Below are 20399 nucleotides of genomic sequence, written 5' to 3' on the forward strand. Positions count from 1 at the left end.
AGCTGAAAAGCCCAAAATCCCAGACCTCAGTATATCCCACATGTCTTGGCCTTGGTTCAAGAGCCTGTGGGCAGGACTGCACGTTACAGAGGACAGAAGGAGTGTGCACGTGCTGCCCAAAGCACCATGAGCCCAGCAAACCTTCTCGCTGCTGTATGAAACTGAGATATGCAAGCAGGTCTAGGCATATTTATTTAAAGTAAACAAGCAAGTAAGTTTTCCCTGAGTGCTGATCATATTAGAGAGTCCAAAAGTGCCATCACACAACAGTTACCCGACACAGTTGTTACAGTTGGAACTGCACGGATATATGAAATAATTAACTTGATCTGGGCTTTCTAATAAGAGGCTGGAAAATGTTTTCAAAGTCTGGTTGTAGCACTAAAACACATCTGTATGTTTTTCCAGAAACAATGTAAAAGTCTTAGGGGCTGAAAAGTTAGCACAAGAGCAGCCCATTTCAAAAGCACGCCCTCTTGCAGCTGCTGTCAGCAGCAGACTACCAGATCATGGAAAGACCAATAACTTCAGGGTTTTTTAATAAATAGAGATGGATGGTTTGCTGTATCAAAACAGTGTTCCAGTGGGTGTGCTCACCTCCTGCCCAAATGCACCATACATCATGTTGCTATCAATACTATCTCAGAGCCATTATGTGACTCTACATCAGCCACCTTTAAATGCGTTACAGAAGAGAATAAAAGAGCAAGGCCCATTTAAAGGCAACTTTGCTCTGCTGAAAAGGGAAAGGTCCTTCAATTTATCTGATAGAGCTGGAGCACAGGAATCAAGTTAGAGCACTCTTCACACGATATAGAAAGGCCAAGGTCTGTTGGTGTCCTACTTAAAATATTTTCTCTTAAAGGAAATCCTACTGCAAAATATTTTAAAAGCCTATTGTAGAGGCACTGAAGTGCAATAGGCTTACTGAGGGAGATTTTCAGGCTTGGGAAATTTCATGGAGCAGACAGCTTCCATATGGAATTATAACTGAAGATCAATCTGAAACACTTTTTCCACACTTTAATGTCTCTTTGGAAGTGAAACAGTCAGAACTTCTTGATGAGCCACGAGTCAGAAGCAAAGGTGAGGGAGGGAAAAATAAAGCAATTTCAAGTTCATGCTTTGATTAACACTGACAGAGGAGAAATGGCTTTTGTTCCAGCCTGGTGCCAGTAGATGGCAATTTCCCAGTGCCTCGTTTCCCTCTGCTCCTACTCAAGGAGAGCAAACAGTTCAGCACAAATGGAGAGCTTTGTGCTGCACTCTAGCACCTTGAGTGGAAGGTATGAGGAGAATAATAAGCAGTAACACTATTAAAAAAAGAGAGGAGAGGGGAGGGTTTTGCTGCTTTACAGGCAGGGTAAAAAGTTCAGGTTTTAATGCTGACAGAAAGTTTAGAAAATTCTTTCCATGCTGCACGTCCTGGCATCAGGGGGCTGCTGAAGGACAGGCCAAGAGTACAAAGGAGAAGAAGATTTTCTTGTTTGGGTTTTTTTTAAAGCACTTTGAGAGTTGCTTTGGAGACTAAATATTGGTTTATATTCCAGCAAAGACAACTTCCTGTAAGTGATTCATTACTTCTAATCCACAACCCATTACAGAGCAGTGCTCTGTCAGATTCTTGATTTCTCCTGGGACACCAGGAAAGGTTAATAGGAGGTAAGAGCATTCATACCAGTTACAGCATCAGGCAGCTGAATTCGTCTTACTGGAAAACAGTGTTATTTTCATTTAGTCAGAGGAGGTGAAGGTTTCTTTGAAATTATCTTTAGACTAAGACACATCACAAGGATGTCATCAATGCAATAATCTCAATTCAAGCAAAGACAAATCACTTGAGCCAGATTCTAGTCCATGCCTTAGGCCCTGGATGCTAATCTTGATTACCAGGACAGCTCTGCAACACTACACTAAGGCAGGGTTTGATCTCCAGGCTGCCTAATCCGGCCTGAGAAACACAATTTACATCCCTAATGACCAGTGATAGGGACTCCTCCTCTGGGGCAAGGGGACAGAAAATGAGCCAGGGGCTTTAGTTATTTTTCTGCACTTCCAGCTGTTCTGCACCACAGTTTATCTTGAGCACATCACTTAGGGTTTGTGCTCTACACACCTCCACACAGTGATGGTGTATGAGGGCACAGCCCCCATCAATAATAGCAGAACACTTGTCCCCCGTCCAGGAACTTGTGTGCAGATTTTAAGAGCCATTGCAAACCTTTGGGGGAGCACTAAGTAACTATCCAGAGTAAGAAATGCAAGTTCAGAAAGTAATTTCCTTTAAGCATTAGGCCATTACTTCTATTTAGGAAAGAGGAGCAGAGAGAAAAATAATTGAGTTATGTTAGCTTAATGGAAATTTGAAAAATCTGAGGGAAGAAAATAAAAATCGTCCATGAGTGGTTGTCTCCCTCTCTGTGGAGGAGAGAAATAAGAAGTTTAGCTGAAATACTAAATACTGAATTCCTAAAATACTTCTAAGTGAGGTCCTGTAACAAGACCTTTCTCACGAGGGGGCCTCCCATTAGCACCCCCACGAGAGTCTTGAGATACAGGAACACCATTACCTTAATTTCCAAATGGAGAATCCAGGTAAGCTGAGGCTCAGTGGTTTCCCCAAGGTCAGAGCAGGTGCTGGTAACTGAGCCCAGGTTTCAAGTCACAAGCTACTGACTTTGCACTGCTTTGTTCTTTCTCCCTTTCCTTTGCCAAAGGACCTCAGTGTCACTGAAAACTGTCTCCTTGGTTTACATATTGACTGATGAAGAAGAAAAGAACCCATAAATTATTCTAGAGGTGCCAGGAGAAGAAGCACCTCCACACTCTGCGTGGCTGTTCTTATCTGAAACAGCACAAGGCTTGATGCCCATAAGTAAGAGCAGAATCAGACCCACAAAATTTGAGTTTGATTAAGAGGAAATAACCAAACACAGCCTACATGGACTTGTTTTCTCTTCAGCCTTTCATTAAATTTCTAAAACATGTTGATCTCAACCTTGCAAGCAACTAATTCAGCAAAACCCTGAATAACAGGGTGCTTAGATTGCAGACTGTGTGGAGCCCACACTACCACCTAGGTAACCCAAAATTTTATCAGGAGGCACTAGTGTCTTACAGAGCTTTAATGATTTGTCTGTGAACGTAATGTCATTCTTTCTGTCCATAACTTCCCATATATCCCCCAACACTGGATGCCCAGTGCTCCTGTAAAGACAAGAAACACTTCCAGCACTTAGCTCGAGACCTCTACAGCCCCTTTCCTGGTTTCTATGACATGTTTTGATACCTGAACTAGGACAAATGTACCTAAACTGCCAGCACATGAAGTGTGTTTTACTTGCTCCTGATAAGTCACTGCCAGTGCACACCCAGACAGAGACATTCCAGATTAAAATTGCTCCATTTCTTTATTTCATTTTGAAAGTTTCAAAGGTGAGCAAGCCACTCGAAGGCTTAGGCATGGTCAAAGCCATGTGAACATGAGACTTTGGGCATAATCCTGTATAGGAAATAATTCCACAAACCTTCTCTCACTTGCTGCCACACAAGGCTGAAGGGCCTGCCACAGTCTGAACCCCAACCCTTGCCTCAAGAAAATGTTCAGAGACATTTTAAATAGCATTTCTTAGCATTATCCTGTTCCCACTTTGATCATTGCCAGGCACAAGGTGGTTTTTTTCTCCATGGATTGCTGGTCCTACTGTTCAAAAAAAAGGACATTGTCAGTAGTTTAAATTTCTCACCCCCATCATATTTTTAAGAGTTGGCTGTATGTCAAAATATTTCTGTTTTTCATAAACTAGCTATTTGCCTGAAAATAAGCTATAAGTTTGGGAGAAATGTCTGTGGCACCATTCCTCTAAAAAGCCTCTGCATCTCCTCTTTTGGTGGAGCTTTTGTTACCTTAATTCACATTTTCAAGCCTAAAATGACTTATAGCATCCCAAGAACTTTAAGTAGTGGCAATCACAGCAGAGCTTTAGGTGAACTAGAGCCAGGTTAGGGCCCAGGAACACAGCAACAAATGACATCCTGATGCAAACTGCAATTCCATTTTACTGAAAGGCATTCCTACTCCCCACCCCCAGCAATAACTTTTAGTTAGCTGTTATTCAGGTATTCATAAAGGAAAACCCGGTTTTCTTGATCATATTGACAGCTTTTTGTAATGCTATTTCTTCCAGAGTAGAGGGATGAATTGATAGTCAGGGGCTGTGGGTCCTTATCAAGATTCACTATTAGGCTGCTATGAAACCCCAAATCTCTTTTTCCAGGAGTGATACAGTTAAAATAATATTTATTCTTCATAAAAGTGTCCTGACACAAATCTCTACAGAAGACCTAATAACAAGCAGTAAATCCTACGCTATAGATTGAAATTGCCACGTGTCCCCAACCTGTTACCAGACCAAAAACCAGAATGGTTTTCAGCATTCAGATGCAACAGGATAAGTACATTTGCAAGGGCAACCAGAGACTGCCTGATGTTAAATGTCATTCCCTGCCTCCTGCTTGCATGTCTTCAGCTCATCCTTTTGTTGTATCTGTTTCCAGTCAGTGGATTGAATGACTTCTCATGGATTGCCTGCTCACTTGACCATATCCCAGGTAATCAGAACACTAAAAATAAAATTTGCTCAAAAAAGACAACACCCAAATGCAAACATGGAGATAAGAAGGAATGAGATGTCACAAGTGAGCCAGTCAAATCATCTTCCCAGAAAGAGAAAAGAGAAATAACCAGACTTCAACTATCCTCTGGGATATTTGCCTGCACATGTAGCATCAGATCAGTGAAACTGAGGTTGGAGAGCACTAAAGTTGTGACACAGCTTTTCTAAAAACAACAATTGTTGCTCCTCTCTAACTGCACACCTCCCAGTTCTGGACTGGGGAGAGGGAGGAAAAGGAGAGAAATTCCTGCTCTCATCCCTCCAACACTGTTAAAACCTCCAGGCCCTGCAGTGGCAGGATCTGCAGCAGGCTGTGGGCTGTAGGAAAAGGTGGCACAGTCACATGTGTGCAATGGCACCTGGCAAATCAGCACCTTTAAGCTTGGCATCCAAACTACCAAACAGGAGCAGATGCATTTTATTCCTTTAATAGCTAACCTTTTTGCTTCTCAGTGTTCTCTTATTTGCTGAAGACAGCTGCAGACTTAAATTACCTTTTCTGCCTTCAGCCAAAATAAATAAATATTTATGGCTAATTAGGACTTCCTTTTCAGGGTTGTGAGTGTTCACCTGGCCCAGCTGCTGCAATAAGAGGCAACACCTTAGGTGCCAGAAGTGATCCCAGCTGCTGTGCCCCCAACACAGGGGGAAACCAGGAAACACAGACTTCACAGCACCACCAGCCTCCATCTGCACCATCTGTGAGGGCAGGAATCCCATCCTGCCCCACATCATGGCTCTGGGGGGCAGAGCTGCAGACGCAGCTTCAGCACGAACAACAAGGGCTCTCACTCAGGACAAAATTCCAGGGGCTCTTGGCAAAAGGATCAAGAAACAGTCCTTTGGTTTGTGCTGCCTATTTTTGGAGCCGTAGTGTATGTAGTCTGCATGAAGGCAGCGCCGAGTGCCACCACCTGGTGGTATTTCACAGCACAATTCCCAAGCCCCCTGCTCAGACCTGCACAGAGATGTGACATACGGCACGATTCAAGCATAGCTTTGCCTCAAAATTATTTTTAAACCAAAGGAACCCACAAAAAAGCACTTTATGCGAAATACCTCCCACTGTTAGTAGCTACAGAGCCGAGGGCTTGGGTTTTGTACAAGATTTCATTAAGATGTGTATCCCAGTACAGCAGCCGTGCTATACAGCAGTTCAGGACCAACTCACCGCAAGTTATTCTGCTGAGTACAGCGACAGAGAAGGATGGATGCCTGCAGTTCGTCAGACTCCCATTCCCAGTCACCGCAGGAATTTTAGTTAAACCATGTTAAACCAGCCTTACTAGCAAATTTTTCAAAAAGAGCTACGGTAATAGTCAAAGGGGAAATGAAAACGTGAATAATGTAAATGCTGACTTGCTGAAATCCCGTGTTTCAAACACGAAATAGTTCCGGGGATTCTGAAAGCAGTATAAACTTTGTAGAAAAAGGGACATCTAGTGGCATTATCCGGGAGTTGCAGGGGGAGAGACGGGTCAAACACTCCGTGAACACTGTGACAAAGCAGAGGGATAACAGTAACTGCACATAAGAGTCCTCCAAAATCCTGACACAGGATACAATTTTAATCCAGGAGTTCATGCAAAAATTACCCTTTCTAAGTAGTTAAAAAATACCATCAAGTGATCAGGCAGGTATTCCACTTGGTGGGTTCATCTTTTATCACACTCTTGCACTTTCTTTCCCTTTTTCCCTCAAAACCAGCCAAAAAAGTTTACATTATGCCATCCTGCTGCATCTGAATTATGGATTCACACTTGGAAACACGATGGTTTTGCAAGTACTTTTAGTAAGTTAAAGGAGAGAGTTCTGGCATTGGGAAAATTTTTTATTCGATCCCAGAATACTTTTGCTAACTAAGCATTCCCAGCACCTGGAGGCAGATCCCCCACCAGCTCTGTTCTGTGCAGGATGAAACTGCGAGCAGGTTTCTGCAAGTAGAGTGCTCCATACTGATGGATAATCTCATGCCAAGAGTTTGTCTTTAATAGTGAGGAAAGGTCAGTGCTGAGCTGGAATCCAGCACAGATGCAGTAGGATCAATGGGGGGGGGGGGGGGGGGGGGGAAGGTCCTGGAGTTTTTTGACTTTTTTTTTGTCATCAATCCTTATTAAGATTTGCATTTAATTTTGGGTTAGGTGTTACTGTTGAGGAAATCAATTTCATGCCCAAGACACTGCAAATCCTACAGTTGTGATGAACAAATAAAGAGAAAAGAGATCAGTCAGATTATTTCAGTGGAACTGCAATCAAAACCATCACAATTTCTAGAAGCATTTTGTTTCGTCCTCTATACCAGCACTGAATAGAGTTTCAGTACTTTCTGGTATTCAAATAACTCCTTTCAAAGGAAAGCTGAAAGGGGAAGGATTTTCACAACAGTGAACTATCTGTACAATCAAAGCCGATTTTGGTCAGGCAAACTTTTTTTTAAAATTTGGTATTCAAAAAAGACATCAAGCAAACAGCTTTCAGTTGGTGAATGAGAAATCCAGCCAGGCCTTGACTGTGCTCAAAGGATTGGACCCAAGTGAAGATATCAGACTTTTTAAAAAGAAAAAAATTACAATTTTTAACATAATTTTTCTTCAAATTAACAGTGCACAGTTCTGTGACTATACATTTACTTTAAAAATTGAAGGGATGATGAATTAGGTAAACAAGATTTTGCCAAAAACAGCTGCCAGGAGAGGAGCAACAGTGCCCACACCGACCAGGTGCAGCACATCTCAGAGCTGGAATGAGTTACGTGAATGCAGGACTGGTGTAGAGCAGCAATGAATCATCTTTTCCTTCGTGCTTATTCTGTGCACAATAATGTATTGCAGAGCTCTAATTCCTCTGCTAAACATCCACAGTCTTCTGCCAGCTGATGAGTCTCCAGGGATTACATATTTGAATCAGGACAACTGACACAGACAAGTCCATTAAAGCAGACTTCAGTAAATCAGAGTTAAAAAATTTAAAGACTTCTAATTCAGCCAAACGGTGGATTGTAACAAAGAAGTGGTTTATATAACCTCAACTACTGACAGATTACCATGTCACTGTTAACAAGATCATTTCATCAGGGGTTTGTGAAAAGACCATAAAGATATATTGTCTTTTTTGCCCAGTTTTAAAGCAGAAGAGAGCACCTGTCCCCAAGACAAGATACAGCTCCCTCAGGCAAGAGGGTGCCAAGCTGTGCTCACAGACAGACACTGACACCCCTGAGGAAATGCTGGGGAGTGTGTTAAGAGACCCCTCCATGGCTCCCCATGTGGTGGCTTGGGCTGTCCTTGCTACATATGGGGGTGTCAAGGGCCTCCCTTTCATTCCTGGCACATGGTTACTGATCCCTCTTTGAGGGTCCAGAGGGGAAGATGATGGCAGCAAGTCCCCTGTGTAGGCCCAGGGTCTGTCTCATGCCCAGCTTTGACAAAGCATGAGAGGTCTCATCATCTACTGCCTTGTCAAATGTCACTGTTCTCCCGGAAAGTATTTGGCTGAAGAAGGCAAAAAAAGCCCCATAAACACATTTCCTTTCCCTCTATAGGGTAAGGGCTTCTGTGCAGGGCCTCTCCTCTTTCCTACACAACAGAAACCAAGTATAGCAAAACACATAACCATGCCATCTGCTTTTCCTGGGGCCCCCCATCTCCCTGCTTCCTTACCTGCTTCACTTGAGACACCCACCAAGTTGCTCCAGAGGGCATTGCTACTGCCCAGGTCAGCAGGCAAGACCTGGGACATCCTTCCCCAGCCCTCATCTCTCTCCAGAAAACCCATGCAGCTGCCTGTCCCACTCCTCTTAACCTCTCTGTTTCCACCCTCTCCTGCAAGTAAACCAGGCTCTACTGGCCACACCTGTGCGTGTTGTTCTGCTCCCGCTCCACCTCCTGCCCACCCCTTGCTCCCCACACAACTCCTGACTGGCAGAATCTGACAGGGCTCACAGAAGAAGACTGAGTCTATCCCAAAGAATCAGCAAGCCAGCAACACTGTCCAAATATGAAGATCTGAGCTGGATTTGGGGAGGCTTTTATCAAATTCAGCATGGGAATATCAAGTTTTCATCGCACGTCCGATGTTACATGGCATTCTCATCATGTGGAAAGGAACTGGTTTGAGTACATCAATCACCCCAAAGGAAGAGAAAACAAAAGAGGAAAAGTATACTCCAGTGATCCTTTCTTGCCAAGCAGAATAGTTAAACTTGTCTTCAGCAATCAATCAAGGCTTCAGCAAAACCAAAGACAGATGATCTTTTGTGAAAGAACAGATACCTCTGAAAACTTCATTACCATTCATTAAGACAAAGAGTTGCCTCTTGACAAGTGTCCTTAATGCAGCATACATTTTAATAAGGCGTGCACAAACAGCTACAGTGCAGCTCACAGGCTCTGCTGAGCCTTAGGGAAACAGTTCTTTATGGCTCCTTTTCACCTTCTGTCCCAGGCCAGACACACTCTGGGGTCAGAAAAGCTAAAGATGAGAGAAAGACCCTCGGGTGAGACCAGTCCAAAGCACCAAGCGGGTGGTGGGAGACAGGCGATGAAAAAAGTCCTCACCTCATGCTTACTGTTATTGTCTTTTAACAACCTTTCCAGTTCATATTCTGACTCCTGGATTCGCTGTTGAAAGTGAAATCAAAGGCAACTGAGTACTTTTCACTCTACATCCTTTTATCCTAAACAGAGCTTTCCTTGCTGACATGGGAACACAAGGAGCTTGTGTTTGCCCCATTTCAGCAGTCTGGAGAGAAAGGTTGTGTTAGGAGGTATTTCACTAACTGCTCTGGAAAACAAAAGCACAAGGCAAATAATATTTACAGTAAGGAAAGTGAGATTTCGTGCTCAGCAGGAGATGCAGGTTAGCACACACCACTTCCCAGGTGTTAAATAGGTGTGAGTTTGCCCTGGTGATCGCAGCAGACTCACAGTTCATTGAGCATTTAAAGATACTGAAAACATTATATTGAATCTTCCCCAAAGAGCAGAAGGGCCACTTACTAACATAGATTAAGTAAAGCCTTCTGTACAAAGGCTAGAATGAAAATTAATTTGTTTTTCTCTATCATCTGCCATCTCCAGCAAGCAGGGACTTGTCTTTTAACCCTTTTTGTAGAGTACTGTTTCTGTCAACACAGCTTCAGAAAAAGTACAAAACTGAATCCTGAAAAGAACACCCTAAAGACAGAAATAATGAAATAAGTGGACTGAGGATGTACATTTTATGTCTGATTATTAAAAAAATGATCCAGAAAAAGTGGAATATCATTTGAAGACCATTGCTATTGCCATGATCTCTTCTGAAGACGTTTATTTTTCTGAAATCAAAAATAAAGTACATGCATTTCCATAGAAAAGTCAGCTGGAGCATATGTTGTGGAATTTCACTAAAAGTCACACTGAAAACATGGAACATTCTGATTTGTGAGGCTTTCCATAAACAATTCCTCCAATCATTATCTAGGTCTCTCATAGATCTGAATCATACCTCAATTTTCATAACTGCATCAAGCAATATATTCCCCATGTTCTAAAACTTTCAGTCACTACCATGTGGGAAGCTAAAATATCAATAATTTAAAAAAAATTCTTCTGCAAGCCCAAATCAGGTGGACCATCATATTCTGCACTGAAAGCTTTGTCAGCTCAGATGTGCCTGTGCATCTGAACAGAAAACCTGTTTGGCTGAAGTCCCCCCAAGGCACCTCAAAAGAGATCTTAAACGACTGTCAGAGTTTTGACAGCCCTCCATAGAGGTGGATTTTCAAAGTAAGATTTGAGAGATGTAACAACATTTGAAGGGAACCAAAACAGTAAAGAGTTTCTGGGGAATGCCAAGAAATTAAAGGTACTGAGCAGGTCTTGCACAGCTGTGGCTGTGAGTGGAGCTACACTGTCACTGTGAAAATACTGCAGGTGAACCATGGGAAAAGTAAAATGTTGCTACATTTGTTTTAGAGTATTTTCAAATGCCCAAATTAGGACATTTCTGGCACAATTCTTGAGGCCTCACTGGAAACTATTTTGGTCCACTGAGCCTTTGTGTCTTTTAACCTGGAGATGGGAAAAGCAGTGATTACATAGTTAGTGCCTCTTCATAAAAGCACAGCATTATTCCCTCTCGTGCAGTGATTTTCAACATACAAACACTGAGCTTTGTGCATCTTCTTTGGGAGATTATTTCTTAACACACCGTGTTGTCAAGTACTTTCTCCTGCTTTTCTTTTGAGTAGTCTCTGTCTGTACTCTGTAGTTATGCCTAGTTACAGGTTATGCTAAAAAAGTCATCTTCTCTCTCAGTGCTCATGTTTTTCAAGTATTGGCAGATAATTGCATTCCCCTATAGCTGCCAGGTAGCAAACCCATACATATTCAACCGTTTTGTTCTTTCCTTCTGAATTCCCCAAAGGCTTTTCACGGCTCTGATCTGAATTCCCCAGTGGTTGCCAGCAATGCCCTAGTAATGAGGTGTTCTAGCAGGTGTCCCAACACCTTAGTGCCGAATAGGAGGAAAACTTCCCAGGACAGGACACCCTCAGCAACACACAGGACTCGGGATTAATTGACTACTAATGATTCCATCTTGTATTTCTCTCACCCTGCAGTTTGTTTTGACCTTTCCAAGATGATCCATCTGGCTAATCTTTTAGAGTTTTGGCTTACCTCTGACTGCTTAAACGAAAGGATGCACACTTTTTGTTGTGCAGTTGGACACTGGGAATTTAGAAAACTTCCTAGAAGATCTCTAAACAGTGGGAAGGGCACTCTTGGCACAAGGGGCCTGCCCTCCTCTGGACAAGGGGCTATTGACAGCATCGATCTTTATTTGGGAAAACAATCAGATACAACATCAGCACAGAAGAGCCATCTTCATCCATCTCCTCCCACCTTCCTGCCCTGTGACAATACCAGCAGAGGGGAAGGTGCTGCCTCCACAGTTCTGCCCTAAAATACTTATCAAGAAACAGAAATCCATTTGAACAGTGCAGGTGTTTGATGCCACTTGGGGGTGTGATGCCAAAAAACTCCTCTGCTTGTCCTTCAAATTGTGCTGCTGGTGACAGCCATTGAAACATGGAATTTACGTAAAAGGAGCACTCATCTTGGTCATTTGGGGCATTTATTCCTACACTGCAGGTCTTTGTGAAATTAGAACATTTGAGATGCATTACTAGTACCAAAACAAGACAAAGAGATTATAATCCTCTGACCTCCAGATATTTCACTGAGTAGCCCCCACAAAACTTTCTATTGTACTGTTGGTGTAAAATGCATATTATATCAGAGAAAAATCATGGTTTAGTTTTCATTTTCTAGAGAAAGGTAACTCAGCCTGTCAGTCATGCTTGTAGAGTCATTACAAAAACTGTTCCACACAATAAAGTAAGTATGAACTGCTTCTGCAAAGCAAGTTATTAAAAGTGCCCCAACCATTCACAAGATTTTAAGCACTTCAGGGCTACTTATCTGTGAAGTCAGCTGGGTCTAAAGATAATCTCTTTGTGCTCATGCAGAATATGCTTCACAGTTTTATGGCTACTTATATTAATTGAGCAAAACCATTAGTCACCTTCTTTCTAATCACCGATGTGAGGCCAAAGTCACTCCCCCCATTTCCACAGAGAAAGAACAAGGAAACCATATAGATAAGAGGCTGATGGGTTGCTGGCAGGGAAACCTGTGCTGTATTGTTTTCTCATCATTTTCCCCTGACTTTGAAAATAAACAACCAAGAGTGCAGAAGGGCAGTTGAGGCACCAGGAGGAGGCATGGCAGGAATAGAGAGAATTGGGGCTCTGGCTCTCACCTGTGCACCCACCTTCTGGGAATTTGACAGATACAGTTTCCTTCAACTGAGCTGAATTTGTCACTGTCACCCTGTGCACTGAATTCCCCCTGGTGCAGGAGCACGCTGGCCATGGGGGAGCACAGCTGTTCCTGCAGGCATGGCCCACTTACAGCCCCAGGGTCCAAGAACCACAGAAGGGCTGCCACGGGCAGTGGAAGCCACAGTCCTGACTTCACCAGCTGCTGCCAGCTGGCTACAGACCCCAAATCCTCACGTCCTGAGGTATGTGAGGCAGGATGGCATCAGCTCCAAGGCTCCTGTACGAGTACCCCAAATGTCCTATGTCTTGCAAAGTCCCTGGAAAGCAGGACTGTTGGGACAGTTTGTATAAGAGATGATCGGGTCTATAATGACCAAATAAAAGACTGACACAAATCACAGAGTGTGCACCGATTTCAAAAGCTTGCAATAAAAAGCCACAGTGAGCCATCCATGGGGAGAGGTCAGCCATGGGATGTTGCCAGGTCTGTTTCCACCCACAGGGAGTGAAGCCTGCTTAGCATTTTAGCTACATGAGGGAATAACTCCTGCAGAAGAAAACTTCAGATGTGTTAGATGTGAGTTAGATGTGGTTAAAGTTAAGAAAAAAAGACTTCTTTTAAAAGGTATCTTCTTCGGCACTGGAAAATGCTAAATTTAAAAATGCTCTACTAGTGTCAAATTCAGATATTCGTATGCCAAAGTAAAGACAACATAAATCCTCTCGGCAAAGAGGGACTGAGGGGAGTTCATAATACTTTGCTACAGAGTAAAAGCTGCAGGGCGAGCGCACCTTCAAATTTCCCCTGAATTTCTCAAGGCAAAGGTAGCCTCTCTGGAGGGAGCGGGGGACCGGAGCGCGGTCGCGGGCAGCGCTCGAGCGGGGACGCTGGCGGAGCAGGAGCCGATGCCCTTCCGGGGGTAGCCCCCCGGCCCTCCCTACCTCCCGCGGACTCACCTGGAAGCGATGGGCGGCTCAGGGCTCCCGGGTCCCCGCAGGCAGCCCAGGGCTGGCGCGGCGGCGCGGGGCTGCTCCGGGGGCGCTGCCCGCCGAACCCCGCAGCTGCCGGAGGAGCAGGCACAGCAGGAGCAGCAGCAGCAGCAGCAGCAGGAGGAACAGCGCCAGGTAGAGGAGCAGGTTGAGCTCCCACTCCATGCCGCCCGCGGCTCGGCTGCCCGCGGACCGCCCGGTGCCGGTGCCGGAGCCGCCGCTGCTCTGGCCGGCCGCAGCCTCCTCCCCTGCGGCAGGGCGGCGGAGAGGGGCACCGGGAGCCCGCGGAGCCAGACCTCCTGCAACCCCCGCCTCTGCCGCACCTCCCGGCCCGGGACAGCCCCGGCCCGAGCTGGGGCGCCTTGGCCGCGCTCCTTGGGCACAGGTGCCCTGTCACAGAGCTGATGCTCCCAAACCACCCGTCACCGCCGGGCTGGCTCACTGCGAGACCGAGCCTCCCATCCAAACTGAAGTGCCCATAGAGCAGTACCCGCAGGCAGCACCCACCCTCCTGCCTCCCCACCCCACATTTCACACAGGCCAACCAGCTCTGAACTCCACGACTGCCAGAAAATCTCTCTTCCCTTGAAGACATTTGAGAACCATCCCCTGGACCAGAAGCACAAACACTTGCCAGATATTGCCACGGCAATAGAAAAGTTACTTAAGTTTTCGGCCACTTGACTCAGATTTTGGTGAATGATACAACTGTAGTGGACCCACCATGACTTCAGCTTCGAAGGGGATGAAAAAATAGACTTTTAAAATCCCAGCTGCCTTTTGCTGTACCATAGCACTCAGATCTGGCTAACTCAGTCAGCTAACTGAGCCAAGGGACACACTGGGGTGGACCTGGCATGGCCTGGTGGCTCCCACAGGTGCCTTTGGAAACACTCTGCTAAATGCATGAGCCTCCAGCCTTAACAGCCAGGTTACTGAGAAGCACAGTCATATTTCACACTGTCAGACTATTGCACCTGATCTCCCTGCTCCCCAAAGAGCACTAATGCAATGGGGCTGTGGGAGAGCAGATGAGGTGAAGGGGTGGAGGGATGTCACCTTGCTGCCATCCTCAGGGAAAACCCTGCTTGTACTTTCATCTGTCCACTTGCCCACATGATTTGTCTCTGCTCAGGTCACATCCCAAATGCCTCCATGGATTTATAAGCAAGGGAAGTGAAATTTTACAGAGTAAACACAAGCCACTGATGCGTGTCTTGCAAATTTTGTCAAAGCCATACAAAGTGTGTTACTTCCTGAAGAAATACATCCAAAAATGCATAAATTCTACTTCATCAAGCCTCCCAAATTCTTAACATAAGCATCACTGAAAATCTGAGATGAGACAACTACAAATTGGGTTATTATTTCACACTGAGTCTTCTTTCCTTATTGAACCTCTGAATAATACCTCATAATAATGCTCAGTGTAACAACTGGAGGCAATTTGGGAGAGTGATCATTCACCTTTTCTTGAAGTAATAAAACCGAAATCATTCTGACAGCTTCATCAATAGTAAGGAAGACATTATCTGGTGGAAAAAGGAAAGGCCAGCATCCATCATTCTCCAGAGCCCACATATTCCATCCTGGTTCTGTGTTCTCTAACACAATAATTGGCACTTTCCTACTTTGCTTGTACTAATATGAGGAATTCAACTCCTCATAACACAGTTTTCTTACAAGCATTTCTTGACAAGGAATGAAGAACTGGGCTCTTTGAGAAATATGGAGAGATTAGCACTTGCATGGGATACACACAGAATTTGGCTCAGAAGCTCCACGGGAGACAGTCTGCTCTGGTGCATGAGACACCGGTGATAAGACACCTTGTGAGTGGCTGTTGTGCACAACAGGAGGCACTTCTAAACCAGGCTTTTAACTCTTAACAATGCCTGTGTTTTAAAATACAACGGTAGAGGGGAAATTGCATTTAAAAGCAGCTGAATCAACAAAAAGATACATTTGTTTGGGGGGTTGTTTGTGTTTTTTATGACAGAATTCTGAAATTTCTTAAAGTTGCACAGAAGAGAAATTGTTCATCTTCTTTTATTATTTTAATGTTTTGCTTTATCCTATAACTAAATAATGCAGGAAAGAACAATCCACAACCTAAGTAAGCAGGTATCCTAGAATTCCTCCTCGATCCTTACTCCTCATATCAAGCAGCAGTCAGGCTCCACAGAACAATGTCAACAGAATTACTCAGAAGAGGCATAAGCAAAAATTTTCTAAATTGTATCTCCTGATTTAAAAGAAGCATTTTAGTATCAAGATTTATTAGCCTCAAAAGAGATTGTCCATGCAGAACAACAAAAAGACTTGATTGGAAAAGATTATGACTTTCAGCACTTCAAGGCAGTCAAGATTAATTTCAGCTCTGCAAGAGAAGCTTGGAAGCTGAATAAGCCGGAGAAATAATTGAAAAAAGCCATTCAGATTTAATGGTTTAACTCGATTTTCTGGTTTTTATCCTGCTTATCCTGGGGCTGATACCACTTTTGCTGTGCTTGTATCATGACACACTGCTCTAAGGTGGTGGCAGCAGCTCGTGCTGCACGTGCATAGTCAGCTTTTCCTCGCATGTTTGTAACCAAACACTCAGGTGTCACTCCTGGATTTCCTCTGAGTTGTAGGAGTACCAATACGTGGTATCAGCAAACACATTCTGTCACCTTTTCCAGTAGAAAAAAATAGATATTCGCTTCATTTTCACACTCCTGAGTCCTTGTATCAAGCCAGTATTTAACATGTCCGCTAAGTAATATTTAAGACTAGGATATGAGAAAGTGCCTTTTTTTTTTTTTTTAACGACAATTTTGGTTTATTTTTGCCTATGCTACATGAAAGGAAGCATAGTTTCTACTCTGACACGGACATTTGTTACTTCTGAAGAGAATCTGAAGATGTTTCTAAAAGGTTTGAAAACCTTAACACGAAAATCTGAACCCAGACATTGGTTTTGTGTGTTTAGAGCCTTCAACTGTAGCTGCAACTATTTTTGCTTAATGTGACACTTAACTCAGCAACTGGTTGCAATTGAATCAATAGAAATCATGGGCACAGTTTGCCTGGAGACAGAGAAACTGCAGGATGTGGAGACAGTGGAACTCTTGGTTTTTAGCTATTGTGCTGCAGATGCTGCAGGGCAGCTCTGGCCAGTTCAGTAGCTCTTGGGAAGACTACAGGATAAAACAGGCAGCAGCAGCAAAAAGGGAAGGAGTGTAATTTCTCTCCCCCTGACTTTGTTGCTTGTCTAGAATCCAGCCTTGCAAATACTTCCCACTTGCCCAAAACGATTGCTGAGAGCTGAGACAGGGCTGAATGCAGCACTCCCTACAGGATTAGAACTTTTGGCAGGACTCTTTGGTGCAAAAAACTTGTTTGACAAGAGCAGTAAACCCCAAGAGATGATGTGAAGACTAGACATGGGTGGAAACAGCAAGAATATTTTGGGGTTTACTCAGAAATCTAGCCTATGAAAGATGATTAAGAAAACATCCAACAAGTAGATGAAGCAGAAGTTATTACCAACTTTCCTTAAGCTGGTGTTTGGATGATTTGCTGGCAGCTCTGGATCCCTTTTTTTGGAATAAAATTATTCATATATATATGGATATATATGTATATATATATGAGCATATACACACCAGGCAACTACTTTCCTAAATTTTAGCCATGTAAGCTGTGACACCTTTCTTCTAATAAGTAAGGGACAAAGGTGCTTTATCTGTGCTTCAGGTAAGGAGCTTGTTTAAGTGCTTCCCTGGATCCAGGCTGGAATACCCTGTGCCTCACTACAGCAATGCCTTGCTTGTGCCAGCAGCATTGCTTCCAAGGATTACCTGCCCTCCCACCCCTGTGGAACGGTACCTGCAAATGATAAATGAGATTATTACACCTATGCAGAGCCTTTCTTCCCAAGCAACTTTATAAGCTGAAACACATATAAGTGTAGACATCATGCCATGCCTAGGTGTGTAAATAGGTGCACTGGAGGCACCAGAGAGCAGGATGTGCAGCTGAACAGCGAGGGCACACTGCAGTCAAGGCTGCCATGAAAGGAGGAGGTCCTTTTTTTATTTATTTTTATTAGGCCATAAAACCTGTTTGCTGGAAGGTTGCTGTCAAGATTCTGAGATTCTGACGCAGTTTGGTTTTCTTTTTCAGTCCCCAAATGCGATTTTCCCTCATGTCTCAGTTAGGGAAGATAATCCAATTCATGCATTTCAGCCTACAGAGCATTCAACTCAAATGAAGAAACGCTCCTGTGTGGGCACGATAGATCATTAGGACCTTCCTTCTGATGATTCCTGATTTAGCCTGTGATTTATTCACTCATTTATTCACTCTGCCCTGTACTACACTCACTACTTCTGAACGCACAATTTCCATTATTTGATTACTACTGTAACTCTGCCTTTCACTGTACAGAAACGGAGCAATTGCTCAACTTCTATTTCGTTAACCTTTTACATTGACCTCATTTGCCATGTGCCCTCCTCCTACAGATTTCCAGTGCTGTGATTTTATGCCTCCTTAATTTGTGCATAAAATTCTTTACCCTTCCTGGCACACGCGCACACACAGAAGCTGCAAAGTAGACTTTGGATCAAAGGACACAGCTGATTTCCAGTCCCAACACACGACTCAGTTCTCCTGGAATCACATCCAGCTCCTCCTGAATTTCACCATCAACTTCTCTGTCTTGAATAGGACCAGTATCAGAAGCAAAAATCCAGACTCTCCAGCAAAAAAGGGTATAATTAACACCTCTGGAAGTGCTTCTGACAGAACACGTGTTAATACAAGAAAACACTATGCAAATGAATGACAGGACTGTTGGATGTTCTGGCCTAGTTTAAAAAATATGATTCCTTTGAAAGTACTATGTCATTGAAGCAGTTACAAAACAGTTCACCAGGACAGCAGGTACAGGAATTTTTCCCACTCTGTCCCAAGCAGAAATCTCAGCATATGCCCAAGATGACATTTTTTGTAATTGCTGGAGACTAACATAGTTTGGAAGGCTCCCACAAACAACACAAACCTTTCCAAGATTGCTGATAGTAGCTGAAGAGTTTCAGAATTTAACCCCAAGCCTTCACTAATAATATTATCACTGAATTTACACAGTTAAAAAAATTAAAATTGGACAGAATTTCTACCTAAAGACTGCCAGTAAGACTCCAAGGAAAATATCCAATCCACATATCCCCACAGCTGTGACAAGAGAGAATGTTATACCAAATGTTATCCTATTTATGGCTAAAGTTGCAAGAGTTACATAATTTTGTTTCTTATTGATGCTTCACACTTAGTGTCATTTGGGAAAACTATTTGCTTGGTTTTGTCCCTAGAGGAAGAGGGTCTTTTGTAATCTCATCAATACCATTTACACTGAATATTTGTGATTCTATTTATTTATCCCAACCTGAAAACATAAAACCAGCATGGGAAAATCACATGGTGTTTGTCTTCACTTGCACAAAATTGGGAGTTTCCGAAACAGGACTCACTTTTTAGTTTGCACAAGAACTGAAGTGTGTTAGCAAGGTTTAAAAAGACAGTGTGACATGTTTGAAGTTTTGTGTGAGGCAAGTTGGAGTGCCTGGGGTTTAATGCTGGTGAGCAGATACAGTAAACGACCTTTTAAACTTACACTAAGCATAAAAGCCACTTGTAAGGGCCTTTTTACTAACGGCAACACCTCAGAACCTCAGGGAGGGGTGTTCTTCTGACAGATTTGACGCCATAGCTCCGTTTTTGCCTGCACTGTTTGTGCACCACAACAGCATCAACACACTGGATAGGTCTGGGATACGTGTTTGGTTTCTTTTTTAATTAAGCTATTAAAGAGCGTCCAAAGGAGGGCCACGTGGTGAAGGGTCTGGAGGGTGTGATAAACTGAGAGAATGATTCGGGCTAATTAAGAGAAAACAGTGTAAGGTCAATATGACCTGGAGAGAGAAAAGAAAAACAAATCGTAAAACTTAACTGGGCCCCTATGAAAAGAAAAAAGACAAGTTACCTCCCTTTTACCTTGTGTAGGATTTATAGTGAGAGAATTTTGTTTAGTTACCTAGATAATAGCACCTTTCCTAAAATTTATAACTTTGTATAGATAACAAGCAAACATCTGCTGAATGTCTGATCTAACAATATAATATGGATGCTTATGCTCATAGATAACTTTCTTGTTAAGAAATATCTGTTGAATGTATGACCTAACAATGTGTAATGTTTATACTTATGTATCTAACAATGTATAATGTTTATACTCATGTACCTAACAATGTGTAATGTTTATACTCATGTACCTAACAATGTGTAATGTTTATACTTACGTATAATGAATATTCAAGTAGTAGCTGAAAATAAATGTAGAACAACTGTCTTCTTTAGGTGTGACAGGCGTTGGGAGTTGTTGAACCCCTTCCCTGATCACCCAGCGCTGAATTTGCTTTTATCATATAATAAACTCTGATTGGAAATTGCCCGATTGGGTTTCTATTTCTCACAAGGGGGATCCCTGTGAGGAGCGGCTGAGGGGGCTTGCTTTGCTCTGCCTGGAGGAGAATGAGGGGAGACTTCATCGAGGTCTTCAACATCCCTATGAGGGGAAGAGGAGGGGCAGGCACTGCTCACTCTCATGACAGGACTCGGGGGAACGGCATGAGGCTGAGTCGGGGGAGGTTTAGGTTGGACATGAGGAAAAGGTTCTTCCGACAGGGGGTGGTCAGGCACTGGAAGGGGCTCCTCGAGGCAGTGGTCACAGCACGGAGCCTGAGAGCCCAAGAAGCGTGTGGGCAACGCTCTCAGGCACACGGTGTGACTCCTGGGGTGTCCTGCGCAGCGGCAGGAGCCGCGCTGGATGTTCCCGATGGCTCCCTCCCACTCCGGGACAT

The 20399-nt window shown here is 43.7% G+C and overlaps 1 protein-coding gene across 3 annotated transcripts in view; it reads right to left on the reverse strand.

Moving 5' to 3' along the window:
* Nucleotides 1-19298, reverse strand: part of ANXA5 (annexin A5) — a 42056-nt gene extending 22758 nt beyond the window's left edge. The window contains exon 1 of one of the 3 annotated variants that reach the window (XM_027658889.1): nucleotides 19194-19298. Coding sequence is in view for 2 of the 3 variants with exons in the window: in XM_027658886.1 (XP_027514687.1) it covers nucleotides 14015-14086 (72 nt within the window). In the remaining variant the exon portion in view is untranslated. Of the gene's footprint in view, nucleotides 1-14014; nucleotides 14102-14958; nucleotides 15004-19193 lie in introns of those variants that run through there. The other 2 variants (XM_027658887.1, XM_027658886.1) reach the window with 2 other exon arrangements.
* Nucleotides 19299-20399: the final 1101 nt, after the last annotated feature.

This window comes from Corapipo altera, unplaced genomic scaffold (assembly GCF_003945725.1).
Source record: "Corapipo altera isolate COAL_440 unplaced genomic scaffold, ASM394572v1 255, whole genome shotgun sequence".
Lineage (NCBI taxonomy): Eukaryota > Metazoa > Chordata > Aves > Passeriformes > Pipridae > Corapipo > Corapipo altera.